We start from the raw sequence: 25,161 nt of genomic DNA, 5'->3' as shown, positions 1-25,161 counted from the left end.
ATTCCAGATTGCACAGAATACCGAGACTTTATATTTTAGTTTGGAGTCTTTGAACTTTTACTCAGAATAGGTTGAATTAAAAAAAAAAAAAGACCCCAAGGGTTTCTATTATACAGGAGGGCACAAGAGTAAAACGTTTTGGTAAATATGGGATAAAGGTGTTTCAAATGCATGCAAATCACCACTGTGATCAAGGTAACACATTTATCCTCATTTTACTTTTTTAAGTCAGAATATATTTGTTTTTATAACTGTAGGGAGACTACTGGATTGGAAGTGCTAATTTAATCATCTAATTGGCTCAAATATTCTGACATATTTTATAAAAGATCACTAACTTCTTTTTTAAAAAATCACTAACCTTTTAAACACTTTGCTCTTGAACACTAATCTACTTTGAGTCTGTTTAGGCTGTTGCTCACTTGAAGTTGCATGCACATGCATTAAAAAAAGAAGTAAGGAAGCAAAATAAATGCATCTACTTAAAAAATGCCTAACTCCTATAGCAGAGGTACCTTCTACAGCCAGGAGACACTCTTACATGTATTGGGGTATCTTTCCAGTCCAGATTATAGAGCTATTCTTCTTTGTTTAGGTATAAAAAGAGTAAAAAATAGATGTAGAATCTCAAGTTTTTCTTCTTGTATTTGTGTTTTTAGCATTTCTAAAGTCCAGCATGAACTTTATAATTTCCTCTAACCTTTGGGAAAATACAGCAGTCCTTTAAAAAATTTCAGTGGTTCAAATCAAATTTACAAGTTTGAGATACTTTTCTGGGTAGCAAGAGCAGAATCTTCCTTTCTTTGATGTAACTAGCCATCCAGTAGGTTGTTCAGAAATAAATTGTCTGTTTTGATCAAACCTGAGTATCCAATTTTACAGAGATGAGAACACTTTCCCAGGTAGTGGAATTTTTGTTAAAATGATCTTTATATGATACCACATTGGTTTTCAGATACGTTAGAAATAAGTCATTTATGTTCCTCAAGATGAAACCATAAATAAACTCAATTGAAACTGAAAAGGCTCAAAGTATTTAAAAATTCTGGTAGTTAGGTAAAATATTTCCACTGTCTCTACTGGCTATGGTGCATGCAAAGTGTTGTAGGAAAATATTTTCAGTTTATATAGGAATGATTTATCTGGGGGCTTTAGTGTGAAATGTGACAACTATTTTAATCTTTGGCCTTGTTATTTAAATGAACGAGGCATGTCATGAAATGACTTTCACATAAAATGCAGTAACAGAAACAGATAAGCTTACAAATCTTGTTTAAGGATCAAAACAAAGCTCTCTTTCAATTTGGTTGTAAATTAGTCACCTAATGCAATCATCATTTAGAATTATCCAGGAAAAATAGGCCTAAACGAACTCAGATCCTAATCCTAGTCTGGCAACCCTCTGCAATATCTCTCAGAAGGATTACATCAAAATAACACCATTGCTTAGAAGTATACACTTCACCCAAAGAATGTGAAATCATGTGTGAATAGACATCTAGAATTAGAAAGTTAGAGGAAAACCCATCTTTGGATTTTTGCTCTGTAAGTCTGGAAGATGCCAAATGCCTTTCATTTTCAATGTGAAGATTAGTGAATTTTAAGTTTCAGGATTTTGAAAATAGGATTTGTTTTTGTTTTTGCTTTTGTTTTTGCTATGCTCAATGAAGAGGTCAACATTTGTCACATCACTGATCACTTTCATAATGGCTTTCTGAGTTTGATGAACAATCTGAATTAGGTCTTGAGTCAACAGTTGAAGATGCTGTTCTTGTATTCCATAAACGAATGGCTTTCCTGGGGTCAAAGTTATTAATGTCTGGAGAATTCAGCTGAATTATCAGGAGATCCGTCATGCATTCAGCCTTGACCTTGGCATGCATTTGGGACTTGGTGCACTTCAACTGACTAAAGCCACGTTCTGCTTCCGCTGAACTTGCCGGGAGGCTCAGCACCAGATCAACTAGTGTTAGGATGTTTGGATACTTGTGGAAGTAAACAGAATTCACCAAATCCCAGGTCAATTTGCGGACGTTGTGAAATCTAGGAGGGAAAATGAAAAAAAAATGTAAAAGATTGAGACTCCCAAATAAGATATTTGTAAATATCAGCTAGGTTACCCATCTCACCAAGTGTAAATCTCTAATTTCAACATGCTCCATTCTGTGTCCACTTCGTCAATTTTCACCTTGGCAGCTTCCAGTACTGGTTCATAATGTGCAATCAGGACAGACACCTCTTCTTCTCCAAATTCTGCAATCAATACACAAAAAAGTCACAGATCTGAAAGACATTTGTACAGACAATCAAAGAACAACAGATTCAGAGCCCGTGCAAGGTAGGTTACTTTGATTGATCTTTGTGGGCCACAATTTAAAGCTTCCAATTGTGGTTGCCTTCACCACATCTTGGCTGGCATCTCTAAAACAGCCTTGCAGTCTCTTGATAAGATGTGTTAAAACCGTGTTTCTCACGTCAGAAATGTTTCCTTTTCCTCCAAGGCAGTTACCATGAAAGTGTGTGACTGAATCCACCCTCCGTTCTTTTGGCCCCGGTCTGGGGAGGGAAAAAAAATCCCCCCAAATAGACAAATTAAATGAAAAAGCACCTAGCAAATGATTTCTCAAGTTGAACTGTCTAGTCTGACAGACCCTCAGATCATCGCTGACACCTCACCTTGTTTGATATATCCTGAGCATGTCCAGTGTTGACTCTAAGGTGGCAAATACATCAGCAATTGAGGAATTTCTGTTTTGAGTGACCCGGGACAGAATGCTGAGAATATTAATGACATCCACCAAGAAGTGGACAAATTTAACAACATCTGCTTGGAGAAGGAAGTCTAGAAGTTCTTTGGCTTTCTGATGACTGGTATCATTTCTGCTTTCGTCTGTCTGTAACACAGGTGGAAGATAAAATAGTGGTTTATCTTTCTCAAAGTTATTATTTCAAATTGCTCAGTAAAAAGTATTCTCTTCATTCTGAAAAACTAAAATAGCATGGTATTTCAAAATTCCTTACCGAATGCAGTTGCTGGACAATTGCTGGATATCCCTTGAGAAAGTTCTGGAGGGCAGCCTGTAATCCCTGAAGCCACCTCCCACCTCCTACTGGAGAGGGCACCACAGGCCGAATGTGAAGGCCTTTGAAAGCAGCCATCAGAGAACTCTTGTGAAGAGGAGAATTACGATAGAAGTAATAAATGCTCTGGAGAAGGTCTCTGACGTGGTTGTACAGGAGAACGCTCTGGAACACTGCCTTGTACGATAGCTCAAGGTGATGTGGAAAGCAGTAAACAGCCAGCACACATGGCTGGATTTCTTTTAAAAGCAGGGCCACCCCGCTGCTGTTTTCTGCCTCTGAGCCGGAGGCACCATCACTTCCAAAACCAACCAGCTTCTTTGCCCAGTCTTGGTTCGACAGCCGAAGTTGAAGATTTCTCTCCAGAGTTTTCTCAATGGCATTTTTTATTGACAGAGGATCCTTCTTTTCCACCATCTGCACCCCGACGATTTGGCAATGCACTTTGCCTGCGTGGGCAAACTGTACGTACACGCGTTCAGCTTCCTGGATGGAACTGTCTGTGAGCCCATCACTGATGACGGAGAAGAACTTACTTTTTTCTAATTTCTCTCTTAGCGTTCTCCGTTCTACTTCGGCAATAAAATATGTAAACGTTCTCGCTGATTTGTTAGTTCTGAACACCGGGCCAATATCAATGCCCTTCATGTCGTCCAGTGTGCACATCCAGATAAAATCTTTGAGGGGATGTCCGGTCTTGGTGATAACATGGTAGGACCTGAACAGGTTCTCCACCCTCCCGAGGGTCACCTTGCTCATGGTCCTCACCATCAGCTCCGTGGTGGCTCTGCCCACTGGAGAACCGCTTGTCGCTTCCACTAGGGAAGCTCTGGCGTGAGCCTCGCTGAGATGATGTGCATTGAGAAATTCGGTCCTGAAGTTGTCGGTGCCGTAAAAAAGACTCACTTGGTTTCCCCTTGACTTCATTCCATGCTTACGACACAGGTCACAGAACATAAGATTTAGAATCTCATCATATACAAGCCAAGGGTACTTTTTAAGCCAAATTTTTAAAAACTGGTTGTTCCTCTTTGGAAGGTAATGGTCAAGTATCCGTGGCCTTTTCTGCTTTTCAGTGACTCGAATCACACCATCTGGAGGCTCCCTGTCTTTAAAATAACTCCATGTTGTTATTTTAAGTAATCATCAATGCCTCCCCTCAGTTTTGCCTAATCCCTGCCCCTCCACATATACTCATTTCTGGAAAAATTCTAGTGAGTTTTCACTACTTAGCAGGCATTCTGGCTAGTGCTCCAAGTGCTTTCTATCATTTAATCCTCCTAAACCAGTATCTCTATTTTATAGTTCAGAAAAGGGACCAATTATTAGTATCACTAGCCATTTTATGGATTAAAAAACTCTAAGGCACAGAGAGGTTAACTAGCAGGCACTCTGACTCCAGAGCCCCCCAAGTTTACACACTTCACATTACAGGTTTCTCCTATGGGCAAAGAATGCTGTGGTCTTTTTCATTCTAGAATCTGTCTCCACGCAGGAGAGGGACACTGCTTTTTGCAGGATTTGCTTGGGACACCTCTTCCCTCCCGCCTCAGTCCTGCCTTCTCTGGCGGTGACATGGCCCACTTGCTCCAAAAGGGTGCCCTTCTCAGGTGGTTCTGGAAAGGAGCTGTGCTGCATGCTTCATCTGTTTCTTTTCCCCAAAGGTCTAATTTTTTACAATCATTTGATTATTTGCCACAAAAAAAGGATATTTATTTATCTGGACAAAAGGACAGAATTATTAAAGTTCCACAAATTGTCCTAAAATACAGTTTCTCCCAGAACACAGATGGCTTAGACCAACCAACCATCCCTCTCTCTGCCTTCACCTTCTGCTCATTTGACGACACTGCTATTTCATGGCACAGTGAAACCTGGACTGTGTGCTTCTGTGACGTTATATTAAAACTCCTCGTGTTGACACACACACTCGGTGTTTCCCTGCCCTGTTTTAGGGCCCCAGGCTTTCACTCCTCGACTGGACTTTGAGCTCTTCTAGACAGAAACACACCTACCTCTTTGCTCCAGAATGTGCGAGGCGAGGGCTGAGCACTAGGTAGACGTGTAAGAAAATCAATCTTTCCTAATTGCTTTTCTTAGTCTCTTATCTCTTAACATCTTTGAATTGAAAACCTTTGCCTTTAGTCAGTCTGCCTCTGCCTTTCTTATTCTATTTGCACTTAACTTCTAGCTTGCCTTTTAACCAGTCTCTGCGGTTGTTGTTAAAACAAAGCCCTGGGTTGTTTGTTTGTTTGTTTGTTTGAAGGATTTTTCCAAATCCTAGATGTTTCTGTGCTCATTGAAAACAAACCTCCCTCCTGCCTCCGTTTCTTACCTGCATGTGGGGTAACTTCCACGTCTCCCACCCTCGGCCTTCAGGGCCTTCTCTACACACAGGAACCTTGGTGGACATGCATGAACGTGTGAAAAAAGCAGAAATCATGTCGCTAAAGGAAAAGTCTTTAACTTTCACTACTGATTTAGCTGATATTTATGTTTTCGGTTTCATGGACAGATTTCCCAGAAGGTGCTATCTCGAATTCGGAGCACATGCTTTCATTCGCCTAATAAATTCTTTGGCTTCACAGGAACATGTTTCCTCCTGAGCCTGTGCCCACCGCAGTTTCACCGGGTCCAAAGGCTTCTCAATTCATACTGCACGTCCGTGACCTGAATCTGGGCGAGCAGGAGCTCACCAGCTGAGGGACCCGCAGGGCACCTGGCGGCCTCACTTCTTTTTCCTCTAATACCCCCCTGGTGAGATACTCCTGTTAATAACATTGATCCTTCTCTCTCACACCTCTCCTAGGAAACATTGCTGTATTTCTTGATCTGTGTAGATGTCAGACTACTTTAAAGACTTTTCAGATCAAGAGGGGGCTTCCTTACCTGCAAACATAGAGTATCATAGTTTTAGAATTTTCTCAGAGACACTAAGCTTAGGAAACCCCCCAAACTTTCTAGTTACTTCTTTCAGACAACAACCCAGGTGCCCTCCCCGTTGCCTCTCGGATCGTGCGTGGAGGCTCTGTGCGGAGACGGGAGCGTCCGCTGCTCTCAGACACAGCCTCATTCTCCCACTAATCCACTCTCCAAGTCCTTTGGCTCTAAATGACTTTGATAATCTCTCCTGCATGTCCTCTGAGGGCCACTTGAGACTTCACAACTCAGCCACCAGCTCTTTGAGGCCTAGCTTCCCGCCACTTGCCTTAGCTGGTCTGTTGCCTGTTCCCTAAATACGTCATGCAACCTCAAAATCTCGATGTCGATTCCATTTTCACCTGTGCCTGGAAGACCCTGCCCTGCTTCTCTTCCTGGAAGCGTCTGTCCAGAAGCTTCCCACGGGTTAAACCCTTTGCTGACACACACGGGCGGCAATAACTACTTCCTCCTTTGAATTCCTGTAAAAACCATATCACTGAGTGATCTTGTTAAGCCACTGCAGCTGAGAGTTCTTGAACTTGTCTCAGACCAGTCGCTGAGTCTAAAGATCTCCAAAAGGGGCCGGAAGGAGGGGCCCTTGTCAGTTTTTAGAACAAAGCTAAGGGACTCGAACAACTGAATGCTGCCTCTCTTTGGAGGAAAGGGTACAGAATTTGTGGGATGGTATGCTCTCCAAATAGCCTCTCAGTAGAAGCCAAAACTGTTAAGAACCAAATCTCTACAGGTGTTACATGGAGTACTGATGGGCTGACAAGGAAAAGGAGTTCTTGTGGTTTAAGTGGGGACATTGGAACACGGCTAAAGTGTTCCAGTTTCCACAGACTTCAAATTGCTCCCATTGGAGAAAGGCTGTCTTCCTGACGTGCTTGGCACTTGGTGTTTGGGACGAGATGTACCCACCCAGAGCTTACATAAAATGAGTGTTTTGGTTTTGTATTCTTAAGGTCCCCAGGGAGTCACGTTCCTCATGGTTCAATTCCACCAGCTGTTGCGATTTTTTTTTTTTTTCTGGAATTGTTCTCGGGCAATGCTGCAGGTGCCTATTAGGGTGTGTGCACCCTCAGCAATGGAGCTAACATTTTGGATAATCATAAGCATCGTTAGTATCAATATTGTAAAATGTTATATATTATATAATAATATAATGTTACTGTAATTATATAATCAAGTGATAATGGCTTACATCACACTTAAATTGCACATGCTATGTGCCAGACACTTTTAAAGCACTTTACATGTATTAGTTAATTTAAGGCTCATAACAACCCCTTGAAATATCCCATTTTCCAGATGAGGAAAGTGAGACTGAAAGGTGTTAAATAACTTGTTCAAGATCCAATTACAGTCATTGGACAAGAAGTGGATTTGGAAGGAGCCGTATGACTCTTCTTACCCATGGCTGGGTCTGCTTACTCATCCAGCAATGGAGAAGAAGTGAATTTACATGGAAATGCTGGCTTGAGGCCTGACACGTGAGGCCTGATGCCATGCCAATGTTGGCTATTGCCGTAATCCAGGAAATGCTCACTGAATCCCTCTGTGCTGGGCGTATACTCATGGGAACGGTTCCTGGGACAGTCCATGCATAACACACCTGGTAATTCAGGCTGTCTCCTACCTAAGCTGCTCCTAAATTCTAAGTATAGATCTTTGCTGGGTGGCAAGAAAAATGCTACCACGACAGGCTATTTCCTTATGTTTTGCAAGATCTTGTGTGATTATCACGTGTAAGATGACTTTTTTTTTCCTAGCACATTTGTGACAATCAACAAATGATATTTTATGTCTAATGACTACCCTTACTAAAGGAGATTCAGAATTATCACAAGTGGCAGAATCTGACCAGGAAAGGAGTGATAAACATAAGCATTCCAGTATATGATGCATTTTCAATTTTACATCGTTTTCAGTAAGGACTATCTTAATGAAGACTTTTAATTTCCGTGGGGGTTAACCAACACTCAGAAAAACTTCTTAAGCTTTAGTTTTTTCCATTAATATCATGATACCAGCTACTCACAAGTATTTATTCAGTCATTTTTAAATGAAAGATTATCCATTTTCCTCAATAATTTCATTTATGTAGCATAATTAAAAGTCACAAAGTGTAACTTAACAACATTAACACTCTTTGTGAATTTGCTAAAAAAATCTTACTATGGGCCTAGTAACATAATGACTATTATGTGCAAATATGGGTGCTTTTTTGTAGAAAAATTCACCTACTAATCAGATTTTAATATATTTTAGTGAGCTCGAAGCTTACATCCTAGATATCATAGGCTGCATTGGCAAATATGAAATAGTATAAGGAAATGCTCATATGTCTTGGCTTAGAAATAATGGCAGTGTTCAAGTTTAAGCAGGAGGTTTTAAGGATTACGCATTTAGAAATGTACCACTTTCAGCCAGATGCTCTGTGCTTTCAAACTGCTACCACCTCAACTAAGATCATGTTTTGAAATTACAGATTTCTAGCGTAAATACCATGGAAGGTATCTTAGAAGGAGTATGACCAAAAAAAAATTCATGCAAAAGATTTAAGGCAGTGAACAACAATTGCAAGAATGAGGAAGAAAGACTAAAGTCAGAGGATGCTTTTGGGGACCAGGTGAACCGGGAGAAGGGGTGGGTGGTAATTCCTGGACTTCCTCACAGAGGGACAAAGTCAGCATTCCCTGCCTGACTTCTAAGACGGCATCAGAGAACCTCTAATTCTGTGACTCTGGGATGCAGAAAATGGAATGATTATTCTGCTTCCCTTTATACATTAGCAAAATGACAACATTGAGTATCATTTCTATTGATAGACTACCCGATACTTAAGAAGCACCATATGCAATGTATATTTTTTCAAACAGGGTAACTGAGCTAATAACAAAGGGTTCAGGCTCTTTGCTTATAGTCTGTAACTCATTTTGATCCATCAAGATCCCCCAGTTCCATGGGATTGGATAGCTTTGTAAATTCTGCATTAATTACTACTGTTATTCTTAAACCTGGGTTAACTCGCCAGCTGGGGTGGGTGGAGGTGGTTCCCCAGACAGAGGAGGCCTCTGTACCTGTTTTCCTGCAATTCATGCAGCTGGGGAAGGAGAAGCAGAGCAGTCCCTAACCTTCCCTCGAGCAACCACACTCATTCTTCATTCTACACGTTTTCTAGTGGCTGCTCCCCCAACTTTAAATAGCCGCTGTATCTTTGCCATTACATCACTGTTGACTTCTTTCAGTTCCTCCCTCCAAAGTATTTTATCACAAAATTTTCCTGACCAACCTTGTTGCACACTGATTCTCCTTTGCTTTGCATTCTTGAACACTTTTATCAAGTTCCTATTCTGTTTCAGAAAGAACCTAAGTAGAAGTTTATATTTTCTTCTTCTTTGATTGCTTTTTCAAATTATATTCTAAGTCCCTAGGGCAAGTGGCTTTCCTTTTATATTTACCTTAAGTTTTTTCCCCTTTTTATGCTGGTGGGAGAGGTAATTAGGTTTATTTATTTATTTGTCTATGTGCAAAATTTCTTTAAGTTTTTAAAAAATTTTGAAATAATTATAGATTCAGAGTAAGTTTAAAAAGAAGTACAATGGAGGTACTGAGGATTGAACCCAGGACCTCATGCATGCTAGGCATGCACTCTACCACTGAGCTATATCCTCCCCTTATATTTACTTTAAAAAAAGTATATAACTATCTCCCTCCTCCTCTCCCTCCCTTTCTTTTCCCTTCCTTCTTATTCCCAGTGTACATTGAAAACCGTTGTGTCTTACCATACTCTGAAAAGAGACAAATGTACCAGATGACATTTTTAGCCCCAACAGTTTTGAGAGTTAATCTTCTAAGAAACACACATGTCAAGTTATAGCTGATACTTATAACTTGTTTTTAACTTTTAGTTGAAATGCAAACTCTGATTACGTGGTTGGAGCCAAGAATGTATTACAGTTAACATGAATAGTAAGGTCCCTTCTGAAAGGGATTATGAGTGGTTGATAATTTTTCACCTATCCAAAGGCCCCCAAACACTTTTAATTTTGACCTGCTGCTAGTCACCCTAGTTTAGGATTAAAGCAAATCACATTTCATATTTGAATTTTTATACCTCTTTCTATTTTATGTGCAAAAACTAGTGTGGATAAAATGAAGAGTAAAATCAGCTTTGAAGAAGGACATATGCAATAAAAAGACACTCTGAAGCCCTCACAATGGGGAAGAGGGTGGAATCTGCCTGACTGAAGGACTGAAGGGGTTTCCTGTGGTGGCTCTGTGAAATTGAGATTTTTCTGTACCTGTTGATGGCCATTTTGGGGGTACCTGCTGCTTCCTGCCCAAATGCTGCCAACCTGAGTTGGTGTCCATCCACCGCTGTAGTGTGTGCCTTTACATCTTGGAGGTGTAGCTCCACTCAAGCTGATTGGATGAGCTGATACACGCCAGGGGAGGGGTCTATCCAGGGACACACAGTTACACCTGTTTCACCCACTGGGCTTAGCAAGGAGGTCTTCAGACTTAGCAAAGTAACTCTCTTTTAACTAATGAGATCTAATGTGCTTTTCTGGAAACACTGAATTTTTAAAAAATAAATGAAATACAACCACTATGAAAGCAGAACTGTGTTAGTACTAGACAAATGTTAGTTGATTATTCTTTAGAGGAAAGTAATGATTTTCCAGTAAGTAGGAGCTGTTGGAAGATAAACCTCTTTATGAGAGGCAATTTAGTTCAGTGGGAAGGGAGGGGAAGCCCTTTGAACCCGGAGAGTCCTGAATGATACAGGACCATAGGCAGATTCTCAATTGCCCTGTGACTCAGTATCCTGACTTACAGAATGGAGTTACAATCCTACATGATTTGTCTGAATTATTTGTGCTATCAATGGATGGAATTCATTGATGAAAATCTACATGCAGAAAGATTCTGAAATTTAAAAAAGCCTGGTGCTACAGCACCATAATAATAAAATATGAATGAAATAAAGAATCTGTGTGCAGAAAATAACTATACTCTTACATGTGAACAGATTAATTAATCCATTAAGCAAGTATGGGTTAACAAAGGTTCCGCTCGTGGTCTCCAAAACATTGAGGAAAAAGGCAAGTACAAAAGGGAAATTCTCTACTCCCTGGTCTCCCTTCACAGACTAGTGGGGGAGACAGAAACACACACTCATAATCCTAGTACAAAACTTAAACTAGAAGTATGCACGAAGGCTGTCTCTTAATTGCCAGATGGAGTAATACTCAAATTTACCAACCTGCCGCCAGGGGCAGGGGAGGGCAGGAATGAGGATCACTGCACTCCCAAAGGGTTAGACACTTTTCTTCTCTGTTTAGTTCAGATCCATGTTGTGGAAAGCAAGAGCTTGTTTTAATGCCACACAGCGCCAGAGGGCTGTTTTACTTGTGGATAGGTGATTGCCATTCTGGTCAATCTTAACCTTCCCCCGTCTGCCCCTACTCTTTTCATAATAATTACTTTCCCTACCTTTAGGTGCTATATCTAAGAACTGATTGCGAAGGCTGTCAAGTTGTTCAATGGTCAGGGTGCCATTTTCCTCTTTTTCTACAGGTGCAGGGCGCACGGGAGGAGGTGGATCTGGAAAGACTTTTAAATCGCCCTTAATGAAGAAGTCTTCTTGGCCTAAATAAAGTTCACTCTGAATTTTGGTAGATGTTTCAATGTGATAGCGAGCCACCTCCGTCAATTTTTCCACGCTGAAAGTGGAAAAATGAATAGGGTTATCCCCATTAAAGATACTATCATATTTAGAGTGTTTGCTTATTAGACACACACATTCCATAGCTCAGTTAGATAATTCAAGCCGCATGTTTAAAAATTCTAATTTCTCTTCAAACCTATCCGTAAAAAGGCAGGGTATAAATAAATACATGTAGATTAGAAGCAGAATACATGCTTGTTACAGGGCTAATAGTCACACATTTTAATACAAATTTGAACAGAAAGAGACTCCATTAAATTTTTTTTTTTTAGTATTAGAATGTATTTTGCTGTATAAGCAAGATTATGTCAAGAGATAAACTTCATTCTAAGTATGAACCAGAATCACGTTACATGGCAGACAAACCTGTAAAACAGGATTGTTAGAATAACACATTTCTTTGGAATCAGGACAAATTATATGTAAAGTGAATCAAATTTGGCAATGGTTTTCTCGAAAAGTGGCTTTTCTCTAACTTTGTATCAAGGAGTTTGATGTTATCTAAGATACACTTGACAGAAGGGACTCTGACGAGATAATCCACTGAAACTGCTATGCCATCTTCTCGGAGAACAGCAACTCCTGGCTAAACACGTGGTCTCAGCAGCCGTAGTTAGGAACCACCGCAGGGCAGGGGGCGGAGCTCTGGAAGCTGAGTTCTCATTCCAGACCCTTCTCCAGCCATGGGTCCTTGGGTAAGTTACTCGAGCTCTCAAACTTCCTCATCTTCACAATGGAGCCAGGAACTACACAACTCCATACCTTATGGTTATTCATGTAGGGCGTGGATTTAGGCTGTACTGGGGATTATAGTCATGGCCCTAATTAAAGGTCACTTTAAAAGCCAGAGAAGTTTTCTACAGGAATAAGTACAGTATCACTGTAGTACAGAAAGTCTTGTTTATATCTTGCAATAAAGATTGAACATGGCAGAAAAATGCATATTGAATCTGCTCTTATGTAACTCAGGAACACAAAAAATATTCATATACTGAAAAATTTAAAAAATAACATTAATGCTTTCCTTCTAAAGAGAATCTTGAATTCAACTCCAGCATGCTGTATTCGTGAGTGTCCGTAGAGTATGTATTATCTAGGTAGTTTATGCTCGATGGTGTTTGTGTGCTGGGGCCAGAGGAGAAGGCACTAGGTAGCTATTGAGTTCACAACCCTGAGTGAGGAGGGGCTCCACTCTTAGAGACCCAGACATGACCAGAGTAACAAAATAAGTGCGCCATCTAGTGGAAGGTCACAGAGAGTAAACTTCTCAAAAAGGGAGCGGCGGGGCAGGGCTGGGGGTTGGTAAAAATGCCAGGAAAATGAAAAGTGAGATTTGAAGTTCAAAGGGATCTGATAGGTCTCCCTATTCTTTTTTCTCTTGTCACTGGAGAATTTTTGCAAGAACCAAAATAGAAAGCATGGCTGTACTGCCTTAGGTTTTAACTCCTTGTGGCCACATTCAGACGTCAGAGAGATATATACACACAAAATAAGTGTGAGAAATAGGAGTACATCTGATAAAAATAAGAAGCATTTATGCTTGATGGCCACAAGGATGGGCATTGTGAACCCTAAGAATGAAAAAGACATGTTTTCATTTGTAAGTAGCAGGCAGAGAACAGAACTGCACATCTCTGCTCTGTGATGCTGTTAAGTAACTGATGGCAATCCAGAGGCAAATTATTTTAAGCGTTACTGCAGTGAGGTTACCAGGCTGAAGGGTGTGCGTGCACGCGTGCATGCGTGCGTGCGTGTGCATTTCACTACAGAGCCACAGATACAGACAACAAGCTGAGGAATTTACAGTAGGACTTTCATTATGAGACAAGGACTGGAGAAAACAAACCATAGCAACCGTCTTCTAGCTGGCCGTGGTTGCTTCTGAGAATACTTGCCATTTGTAGCCTATGTAGGAAGTAACTTCCAAATTTCCAGTAAATGTTTATTGCAAACCGTGGTATATCACAGAATCTAGATCTAGTAGAAACCTCTAGAATAGCCTGGTTAGAGTGTTTTCTTTTATACATGAAGTCCGTGGGCCTGAAGCAATTAGGCATGCTGTAACTTACTGACAAGGAAAGATTCCCTGTTTCCTGGACCATCAGGTCTCCTGACTCTCTGTTGACGGCTATTTCCGCTCAGCTGCGCTGCCTAAGCCTTTCAGGGGAGAGTTAAGAGGATAAGACTCGCTGCCCCTCACTAGCAGTGAGAGTCTGGGGAGCCTTTGGAACCCAACAGAAAAGCAGAACTATCACAAGGGAATCGGCTGAGCTGATAAAACATTCCAGTGAATGACTTCTTCATTGCCCACTAATTGGCTCTGAGTAATAATAAGTCTGGCATTAGAAAGACAGGAAACATTATACTACCTCTAAAAAAAATTTTTCAATTACTTATAATCTTACTTTGTAAACTAAGGTCCTCACTGAGCAGTGTGAAAACCAAACTCATATATAATGTGCAAAACCAGATGCTTCAATAGCCCCCTTTGTTGCGTGATTTACTGTTAAAGTGTCAACACCAGTGTGTATGTGATTTCCTAAAGGGTCAAAGTTTCTCTTTGTGAATGTAATTCACATTTGCAAACACCTTAAAAATCTGTCAGATTTTGGTCTTCAGGAATTAACAAAGGGTATTTTTAAAAAGTCACGCGTACTTTACCTGGCCATTTCATTCAAGTACCTCTCACCGAGCCACTTTTCCATGAGTTTATATACATCAACCGCCTTTGTGACTAAGTCTTCCAGGGAAGCCAGGGCTTTGTTCTTTATCAGTTCAAGTCGAAATTGGGTGGCTCTCTCTGTTTAAAGAGAGAAATAAGGGTGTTTTCATGTATTATATGCTGTGCATTTTCTGATGAAACAAATTCAATTTTAAGCCAATTATGCTTTAGTTTTATTTATGCACACATTATACCAATAGGGATAACTGATCCCTCATCCAGCTCAGAAGCAAAACAATGTGTGGCAGAGGTGCTGACAGTTTATTTAAAACAAAACTGTAATTCAGCCTTATAAGTGTTGCACTTTATAGTAATATCCCCTTTGATGAATTGGAATAGGAAAACACAATAGTTTCCGAATTTTGAAAAGGGGAGGGTACTAGGTCTCTGGATCTCCCTTCTTAGAACCTTGGGAAGGCAGTGCCATTGTATTTCTCAGCGCTGGTGAAAGGCGATGAAGCCTGTGGTTCCAGGGCCTATTGCTATTCTGGGCACACAATGAGGTCTTCAGATTTTACTTTTGAAGTATCTGCCCAGTCTTTCTTCTTTGTTTTTCCTGTCGCCACGTTTGGGTACCTGCTTAGCTCTCACCTCAACTACAGTGATCACCTCCATCCTGCTTTCTCTAACTTCCCTTCTCCCCCCTCAAATCTGAATCCACTTCCACAGCCCCCAGAGTAACCTGTCTCACCTGCACATCACAGATCACAGTCGCTTTCTGCTCAGAATTCTTCACTTACTCCCAGTTGCCATAGAAGAAGTGTAACTTTCTTGGCAGGGCTTCTGTGACCCTCTGTCTCCCTAATCATTCATTCCCAGAAGATGCCTCAGGCTCCCAAGCCACTGACTGCTGGCCTCCTAGTTCTCCGCCCCTGCCCCCGATCTGTCCCCCACACATATTTCCCCACATTCCTCCAGTTCAACCAAAGCAGGCATCCACCTGCTAGGCAGTCTTTCTGGACTCCCCTGGGCTCCCTCCATCCTGTACACTTGTCTCCGATATCACAAAATATGATAAGTGATTGCTTGCATTTCTCTTCCTGTGGATTGGGTTTTCTTTTTATTTGTTTGTTCATGTTGTGTTTGGGTATATATGTTTCTGTTAATAGGCCTGGGAACAACAGAAACTCAGTAGACGTTCATTGTGTGAACAAGTGAATTTTGCCACACTAGGGATCGTGTGCAGAATGAACTGAAGGACGAAGGACACGTCACTAGGGAAAGCAGACGTGGGGACAGGCAGTGGGAGAGAAGCAAGTGTCCTGATTCCCACGTTTAATATCCTTCAGATTTTACCGATTCTTGGGACTCTGAAAGCAGATGGTGGTAGGATGGGGGGAGGGGAGAAAGGGAGAGAAGCCAGAGATGGGAAACATCCTCAGTGTGTCACTGAGTAGTTCCTGTGTCCCAGCGTGGTACCCAGTGCTGCTCTTTTATGGTTCTGTCATCTAGTCTCTTGACTATGGTCTCTCTTCAATTAGGAGACTTTGGCTTCGTTTCCTGATCTTTTCAAATTCCATTTGGAATTGTATTACAGGAACTGGAAAAGCCAGAGGAAGACTGCCTTGTAAAATTGTTGCTCTCTGTTGGGAGGGAGGCCCTTAATCAGTGACTGGCTCTTTCACAGCCTCCAAGACCTCACTTTCAGGGCCTATTAACCTTTAGTTGGGGTTTATTTTCCTAACGAGAGGCCTAAATTTTTCTTCTTATAACATAGAAAGAATCATCTCCTTCAGTAGTCCTGAGCCTGCTTTCAGTCTGTAAAGTCACACCAGCCCTAAAATATTCCTTTTGTTCCTAATCTTTGAGATTTGAGTCACTGCTGGGGCTGTCCTAAGCTCTTCCCAAATTCCCTTTTTGAGATCCCAGCAGACAGTCATACAATGGTCAGATCTAGTCTTCACATGGTCACGTAAAAACCACCAAACCGAGAGTAGGACCTTTCTGTCGGCTGGCTTTGTGTCCTCATAGACACACTTTGAGCTGGTCGTGGGCTGTCTGCCTAGTGGTCTGTTTTTGACTGCAAAGTACCATCTTCTTTCTTTCTAATTGCTACCTTCGAATTGCAGGGCAGTGAGATGTTCTTCCTTTATTCTGAGACTCAGTTCGTTTTTTAATTCCACTTCAGCAGTCACCTCTACTGGTACCATCACAGGAGCAGCTTCTGCTGTGGGTGAGGATTTACCTGAAAAAGCAGTGAAATGTGCTGAGTTACCTGGATAAAATGAGTACAAAGTGGAGTGTATAGCATACACCTTCAGTGATTTGGAAAGGAGAGACCCTGGTCCAGACAGCACGAGTGATGTAATATTGATCGTCTTTCCTTGAGATGTTTCCATGTGCTATCTTGCTGGACACATATAAAAACACCCCATTCATGTAGCATCATGGAAAAATGAGGCATGTGGCTAGCACAGACATGGTTACAGACTCCAAAGAGGGTGCAACTCAGAATTTGGGGACAGAAATTAGCAAACCTCAATATAGCCACCTGGAGAAGTACCACTCCACCAGGGATACTTGTGTTGGCCAAGTGCTTCCCGGGTCCTCATCAAGTTAAGAACAGAGAACAACCTCAAGCAGATATGTCTGAAACGTAGCTGATGGTCAAGAATTCATAATGTACTTCAATATCTTTTAATTAGCACTTAACTACAGGTACTTCAGTGATTACATAAGAGAATTAGAAAATGAGATTCTATCAGTGTTTGAGAATCTGCCCGTAAGAGATGACAGTGCGATTCTAGCTGCAGGCCCCACTTATATGATTCTACTTAGTTCAATACATCTTTCTTGAAGATCTGACCTCAAGAGTTTCAAATTTTCAGGAGAAGACACATGTAAACTAAGATATTGTAATAAGGTGTCTTAATTGCAGTAGTGGATGTAAGTGTAAGTTACAGATGAAAGAGTCCTCAATCTCTCTGGCTTCCTGTTTTAATGTCTGTAAAATTAAGAGATTGGACTCAACCAGTTATACCATTGAAGTAAACGGAAGCATTGCCTTCAAATGCAGCTTATTTCCTTTACGTTTACTGTCTGAGATGAACTCAAGTCGCGTGCTCTTTATTGTGTTGTCACTCTTTCCTTGGCTTCAGAGGTCACCACCTCCCCACCCCCGATCCTCAGGGTTTTGTCTTAAGTCCTACTGCAGCTGCTCGATCAGACTCCACCTGGGAAGCATTTCCCTTCCCCGTGGATGGACAAGGTGACGTGCTCTCCAGTGACTTGTACCTCCCCAACAGTGCTCGGTCACCTGTCTGTCTCGGCCTCTGGACTACAGCTCTATCAGGGCCGGACCAACTGGTCCTTAGCACCCATCATGGTGTTCACCATGGCAGGTGCCAACAAACACACCATGAGTGACTAATTCGTGGACTGACTTTTGCTCACGTGCTTCCATCTCTTCCTCTCTTGTCTCAAATCACTTCTAAAATGTGCAGGTGGAAACATTCAGAGGGGAGGGTACTGTATGTGGCAGAGCTTATCCCTAAGGTTCACTGGAGGTCGCTCTCAACCTGAGTTTCCCTTCCTCTTCCTGGTCCACGTTGCCTCTGAGGCAGAGTTTTTGGCAGGAGGCCTCCAGGATGGAAGGACTTGCTGGAATTAAACCTAAAACTTACACATGTAGAGATAGTTTTTAACCCTCTCTTGGTTAAGGCAGCCAGCATCAGCCCCCTTGCCCACACTTTTCAGATCTCAGTGTCATCTTGGAGTTCTTTTCACATGTCCAAGACTGTCTTTGAGGTTTATCTTACCCTGGACCCACTTGGCTATGTGGATAAACAAGTTAGAAGGGGCTGTGTGCAGTGTGATTCGCCAGCTAACACTAGGGCTCACAGAAGCCTGGTTGTCTAAGTAAAACCTAGTGAGCAGTATTCCAGGAGCGCAGAGGCCCCTGTGCCTGGTTAAATGCTTATTTTCTACCAAGGAGCGATTTAAGCAGTCAGGGTTCTGGATGCTAAAACCATGAATACCTTTTCCTTTTTTGTCCTCTTTTTTTTTCTGGGGTGGCAGCTCCCTTTTCACTTTTTTATTTGCAGCCACCGGCAGAGGTTTTTCTTTTGTGTCTACTGGCTGGCTTTCTTTTTCTTCTTCCATGAGCCTCTGCTGAATTTCAGCAGCCACCTGGTTGTAGCAGAGCAGTATTTCAGTTAATGCAACATTTATGAAAGATGGTAACCATTTGGACTGAACCAGCACCCAATTACATGGAAACCTTTGTCCATTGCAAATAACCATGCCATGTGCTCAATCTTAACAGAACACCATTTGATGTGTTACTTAAATGGAAGCCTATCCCTGTCCCAGAATGTGGCCTCCCTGAGTTCCATCTGCGTTGAGGCCACCCACTTTCTCAAGCCCTCCTAGAATGCACCTTTATGTTTCCTCATTGCCACCCCATCTGCGACAGCTCCACAGTGATGCAAAAATGTCTTTCTTTTTAATGTCAGAGCCTATGGATTTAACACCCACTATTCTTCCAAGTTCCTGTCGTCTCTCAGTCTGGGGCATTCCCCTCTATCAGGGTTTCTCAATCTTTTTTTGTTTCTTTCATTATTGATTGTTTTAAGTCAGTTTCTCCTAATCACATTCCCTTCCATGAAATTTTAATACTGCAGAAGTGTATCTGTTTATGTATTTTATGTATGTCTGTGATTTGTACATAAGACGGGTGAGAATTTTTCACGCCCTGTAACCAAGTGTTAGGAGTGCTCGCCCTGTATTAATCGGGCTCACAGACACTTGAATTCGGCTTCTGTTCTGTTCTAACATCGCCCCAGGAAGGTGCAGTGTCCGTGAAGATGACCTATCCCATAGGCTAACCTCATCGCTCGTTCTTAGCTTCCTCTACTTGGGGGCTTTCAGCCTCTCTCCATCTCAGCCATTCCTCCTCTGATGCTCAGAGGTTTCCTGGTATGAGATTAGTCATGTGGTCACCACACAACAGCTGGTGAATGGGGAGGGGTGGGGCCCTGCAGGGGTACCTTCGTCTCTCCTGAGGCTGGCCCTGCACAGCAGGCAGCCAAAAAACCTTGTCTCAGGGCTTGTACAGCTGGGACCATGCCTGCAGTTAGAAAGGCTGGACCTACTGAAATAAATCCAACTGCCCCTGGAGAGGTGAAGGGCATTGGTCTGTGTGAACTTGAGAAATGAGAGCCAAGACTCCCACAAGGAAGAAAGAAGTCCCGCACAACACCGTGGGGGTGACCAGCAGTATATGGTGGAAAACTTTAATCTCAGTGAAACAACTGGTGAGGAAATGGAGGCCCATGGGAGTTTATTTGTTTACTGAAGTGCTTACTGTATCCACGCCTGCTGTTATTTCTGGGGATAACTGGATGAGGGGCCTGGAGGAGAAAGAGGAAGTGAGACAGAGTGACTAGAAAGATGAATGAGGCACAATCTCTACTCTCAAAGAAGCTTACAGTCTTGTGAGAGAGATAGACCAGCCAATACCCGCCCTCTCTAGATTCCTGCCAAACTCCACACTCCATGATCAGCATGGAACTGTCCCCAAATGTTCTAAGAAGGTTTAAGCCTCATCTCCCATCTCCAGAAGGACAGAGAGCTCCTGAGAGCTGAGCCAGCCCTGCTTCTTGGTCTTCTCCACCTGTGCTCTGCTCAGAGAAGAGGCTTGGGAAATGTTTATTAATTGATGGAATTTGTTTTAAAATAACCATATGCCACAGAATACACTACAGCGTCTTCAGTATCAGCAGAGCCTTGGAGGGATGCAGAAAGGTTTCAGAGAGCAAGCCGGTTTTTGTGTGTGTGTGTGTTTTAATCAGATGCTCTTTTGATAAAAACGGATTTCACGATGTATACCATACTTTCAAATTCTTGGTAAAGCTGAAAGCAGACTTGTTAACATTCCCCTCGAAATTGCAAGCAATTCATTTTTGAATCTGTTCTCGCAAAGCACGGTAAGATAGCAATTTCCTTTAAAATTGGATTTTTCTTCTTTGTAAACAGCCTTGTGGTGGTGATGATGATGATGATGATGATGATAACTATCATCATCCACATTTTTCTGGTCCACTTCCCTCAAACACCTTTGGATTTCTTTCAAAAATTAGCATAACTCACAGTACATCCAACAATCTAGCTTGTAAGGCTAGCGAAGCTCTAGAAATGATGCTTTAGACATTGTAGGTGTTAAACACGACTTGTTTCTTTGAAATCATTGCGTACCCGCTAATTAGAAGAAAGTTTTGCTAAAAATTAACATAACATACTAAATGGTAAAACTGCTGTGTAGAAAATGGCCCATGTTAAAATGTTCTCAATTGCCCTGATCTCAGCTGGTTCTGTTCTCCTTGCAACAATTTACTGAATCAGACCAGTCTCATTTGAAACTTAAAAGTTCCCCCAAGGTCCTATAATATCAAAGTCATAAAAGTCTATTAGAAACATAAAAGCAGGATTCAAGTGTGATTATTACAAATATTAAATACTAAACAAGCCTTCCTCCTGTGCATGTTTCTCTTGGTTTTTAGAAGTTCACAAAATAAGTGGTACAGTTTGAATACATTTCTTAACATTATGATCTATTATATTTAGTTTCTAAAACTTTCATGAACATTATTTCATTGGATCTTCTCAACTATTCCAGAAAGGAAAGAGAGGTAGAATATCTCCCATGTCACAGACAAGGAATCAAAGACTCAGAGAAGTTAAGTGATTTCCCTAAAATCACACAGCTTAATCAATAGGTGTAGCCAGTGCTCTTTGTGCTGTATAATATTCTTTTTCTAATAATGTAATATTTAAAATCTCCTTTCCTCAAGTAATTTTAATGGGATTCATAAGACTTATAAATTATGTTTATGCTGTTTAATAAGAATAATTCATCTTTTTTTTTTTTAGTAATTTACTTGTACATCTGGTTTCCTACTCTCTGGTGCTTGGTAGTTGTGGGCTTTGTGATGATCATCATTGCCACTGCCATCATCATTGATGTGAACATCGGTGTCACCAGTATAGCAGCAGCAGCAGCATCTCAAGAATGTACTAAGGACTCAGTATTATGTTAGGAGTGGGCATTATGCTAGGTGTAGTATAATCAGAAAGCTTTAGACTCTAGCTAAGTATTCAGGAAAACACTAATGAGATAGAAATGACAAACAATACCCTAGATACTGAGAGCCAAGAGTGGGAGAGACAGTAACCACTACAAGCACCGGAAGAGCATGTGATCATAGAGGGCTAGGGTTTCAGGACACAGGCAACCAACCGGTCAGGAATCAAGGGAGGAGCTAGTTCTAAAGATTTCAAGAAAGTAGAGGATTTAAGTAAATGAAAGGAGGAGCATATTTTAAGAAAGAAACATGACATTACCAAGGTAGTGAAATTGGTAATGCCCATGGAATGAGCAGAAAGCAATACCTAGTCAGTCTACAGAGCGTTTGCTGAGATGGAACCAACTAAGACACAGAGTTCTGAGCCTCTAGGTGGAGGGTTTGAGGCTCTACCATGGCTCCTGAAGGTCATCACACTACCCCATTTTCCTCTCAGGTCAAGAATGGAAAATCATTTCTGCACTCTTATAAGCATGATATGCTTTAGAAAAAACAATCAATCAATCAATCCTTTTCCTTTATCTGGACTATTTTGTCCTTTTAAATTTAATGTAGCTGTGGAGATATTTGAGGTATAAATCTAGTCTCTTACTTTGTGACTCTTATTTGTATTGCTTATCCTGAATCATTTTTTACCCTCCTTTCTTTTCTTATTTTGGATTGAATATTTTAAATTATTTTGTTTTTCCCTATATTAGTTTGGAAGTAACATACATTAATTCACTTAGTGTTAACTCTAGAGATAATGATTGACTACATAATGTTTAGACTTTGATGAGTTAATAATTCATGGTGCAATTCCTAGGGTGACCACTAAGAGAACAGTAATGGAATGTATTACTTCCAAACTTCTGGAGAGGAGAAGAAAGCAAGAAAGGAAAGATACAGAAATTATGAAAAAATATATAACATGTAAATGATATCTAAAAGTATAATTTCTCCCCCAAAAGAATTATAGATAAAGGTTACCTCAGAACAAGAAAAGGTTCAATTCACCAGAAAGACTTAACAATTTAAAATTTGTATATACCCAATGCCATGACTTTAAAATATATGTAAAGTAAAAATTGACAAAACTATAGAGAGAAATTAATAAATACACTTTCACAGTGGATAATTTATCATACCTCTCTTAACAACTCAAAGAAGGAGAAAACAAATTTAATGAAGATAAAGAAGATTTACAAAATGAGATATATAATATTTATTTATATATTTAAATACAAATATATAATAAATAAAATAATAACTATATGCAACTTATATATAAAACACTTATATACAAACATATATATATATAAAACAATGAAATATATATTTTAAGGACACACAGAACATTTCTGAAATTCACAACAAAGCAAATTTCAAAAATTTCACTGAGAGTGTGACCTCTGATTAAAATATAATTAAACTAGAAATCAACATACCATTTTGAAAACTAAAAATATACTTCTAGAATGCTTTGGCTGTATGACAAGGAAAATACCATCATTACAAAACTTTTGAGATGCAGTTAAAGCAAATCACTGAGGGAACTTTAAAGTAACAGATGCATATATTAGGAAAAAAGACTGAAAATTCACCAAGCTATCATCCATCTCAAAGCCCTAGAGAAATATGGCAGAATAAATCCAAAGGAAAGAATGAGAAAAAAGTAAAATGAAGATTGAAAAAAAACACAGTAAAGTAAATTAGTGAAGTTAAAAGTTAATTCTGTGAAAAGATGATAGATATAATTGATAAACTTCTGGCTGAGTTAAGCTAAGGAAGGGCAAAAGCACCAAAAATCAGCATCAGAATTGGCAAAGGGGACAGCAAATATATACTGCAAATATTAACACAAACATAAGAAGATATTTTAAGCAACATCATGCCAATAAATTTGAAAATTTAGAAATGGAAAAATTCCTAGCAAAATAAAAGTTACAGAAACCAACCTAAGTTCCTGCCAAGAACAGACAGAAAATAGAAGTGTCCTATATCTATCAAAGAAAATGAATCCTTGGGGGCGGAGGTGGGGGTGGGGGAGGAACAAAAATCCTTCCTACAAACTGCCTATAGAACTATAGGCTGAGATGGCTTACTGGTGAATTCTACCAATCATTTCAAGAAGAAATAATTCCAACTTCCTCAAAATCTTGCAAAGACCAGAAAGAGGGAAACATCCAACTGGGTTTATGAGATTAGTACTACCTGACACTAAAAGTTAACAAGAACAGCATGCGAGACAGAAATTCAAGAATCTTCTCTCTTCTCTACAAAGATTAAAAAATCCTAAACAAATTATTAGCAAAATAAATCCAGCAATATGTAAGAAGAATGATGCTTTATTACAATGCTTGGACTTAGTCCAGGGATGTGATGTAAGTTTAACATTAGAAAATTGACCAAATATATTACTTTACATTAATAGAAAATGGAGAAAACACCAAGTGATAATCTCAATAGATTCAGAAAAAGCATTTGATAATACAGCTCATGAAAAAGTCCTCATAGTAAGCTAGATGTGAAAAGAGATTTCCATAATTTGAAAAATATTATCTGAAAAAAAAATCTACAGCCAATATTTTTGTGAATCGTGACAAGCTGACTAGAAAATTTATATGAAAAATCAGAGTCAAGAAGAGCTAAATGTTCTTGGCAGATGATAAGGTGGGAAGATTTGCTCATCCAGATAACAAATAAATGGTGTGATATTGTGTGGTTTGTGTACAAGGATAAACAAATGAAGTAATGCAACAGACCTAATTTATGATATGTCGTCACCTAATCTTTGATGAAGATGATACTGCAGTGAAATTGAGGAAAGGATTTAGTATTACCTGTGAAAACTGAAGTATTATGTATATGGTATTACCTACTGTCACTGCAGACAGCACATACCCCTAGATATATACCCAGCAGTTATGTGTTCACATCCGCACCAGTGGACACGTACACAAATGCTCAGAGCAGCACTACCCATGACGGCACCGAGCATAGAAGCCCAGATGTGAATCGGTAGCCGACTAGTCAGATAAACTGTGTGACATTTATAAAATGCATACAGCAACAAAAAGGAAGAGAATACAGCTATACCCAACAGCATGGGATGAATTTCATAAATACTGGGGAGCAAAAGAAGACACAAAAAGACAAAAACAATGAGTCTATTTATTTAAAGCTCAAAAGCAAGCAAAGCTCAACTATACCATTTAGAGATACAGACTTGGGTAATAAAACTCTTAAGAAAATCAAGAAAGTGATTACTAAAATGGCAAGATGGAAGTTTTCTTTCCCAGGGATGTTGGGGGTGGGTAGGACTGGGAAGGGGCAGATGAAGAGCTTGGCAGGTGCGGACCTAACACATTGTAAATCAACTAAACTTCAATTTTAAAAAAATTGAAAAAATTGAAAAAGAAAAAAAGAAGTGCTTATTGTGATGCAGTATCTTTTCCACGAAATCTTTTGGAAAGTTGGCACTGCTGTCTGTTTGAATGGGGTATTTTAGGGAAACTCAAAGAAGGCTTGGCACAGAATGAAAACAGAAACCACATCGGTGGACTCAGGATCTGAAGGATGAGGAAACAAGGTCATCCGAGCTAAACTCCGCACACACCTCCTGTATGGGTGAGGTC

General features: G+C 40.4%; 2 protein-coding genes across 6 annotated transcripts in view; both read right to left on the bottom strand.

The window, feature by feature from the left end:
• SPEF2 (sperm flagellar 2) overlaps nucleotides 1-25,161 on the bottom strand; it is a 157,000-nt gene that overhangs the window by 22,191 nt on the left and 109,648 nt on the right. For all 5 annotated transcript variants that reach the window (XM_074357016.1, XM_074357011.1, XM_074356987.1 and 2 more), the window contains 4 exons: nucleotides 18,440-18,590; nucleotides 16,519-16,647; nucleotides 14,402-14,540; nucleotides 11,506-11,735 (listed from right to left, as the gene is read on the bottom strand). In XM_074357016.1, coding sequence (XP_074213117.1) covers nucleotides 11,506-11,735; nucleotides 14,402-14,540; nucleotides 16,519-16,647; nucleotides 18,440-18,590 — 649 coding nt within the window. The remainder of the gene's footprint in view (nucleotides 1-11,505; nucleotides 11,736-14,401; nucleotides 14,541-16,518; nucleotides 16,648-18,439; nucleotides 18,591-25,161) is intronic.
• Nucleotides 547-7,508, bottom strand: LOC141575861 (zinc finger protein 862-like). Its single transcript, XM_074357021.1, has 4 exons — nucleotides 3,022-7,508; nucleotides 2,677-2,894; nucleotides 2,130-2,253; nucleotides 547-2,043 (listed from the first exon to the last, which is right to left on the bottom strand). The coding sequence occupies exons 1-3, from the start codon at nucleotides 4,036-4,038 to the stop codon at nucleotides 2,211-2,213; spliced, it is 1,278 nt and encodes a 425-aa protein (XP_074213122.1). The 5' UTR covers nucleotides 4,039-7,508; the 3' UTR covers nucleotides 547-2,043; nucleotides 2,130-2,210.

The sequence above is a fragment of the Camelus bactrianus genome, chromosome 3 (genome assembly GCF_048773025.1).
Source record: "Camelus bactrianus isolate YW-2024 breed Bactrian camel chromosome 3, ASM4877302v1, whole genome shotgun sequence".
NCBI classification, from domain to species: Eukaryota; Metazoa; Chordata; class Mammalia; order Artiodactyla; family Camelidae; genus Camelus; species Camelus bactrianus.
This window is presented reverse-complemented; position numbering and strand designations above follow the sequence as displayed.

Coding starts and splice junctions, on each gene's coding strand:
- LOC141575861 (XM_074357021.1), bottom strand. CDS start 4,038: ATGTTCTGTGACCTGTGTCGTAAGCATGGAATGAAGTCAAGGGGAAAC. Junction 2,895..3,021: donor TTGTCCAGCAACTGCATTCG/GTAAGGAATTTT, acceptor CCTGTGTTACAG/ACAGACGAAAGCAGAAATGA. Junction 2,254..2,676: donor CTCAGGATATATCAAACAAG/GTGAGGTGTCAG, acceptor TATTGATTGCAG/AATTTGGAGAAGAAGAGGTG.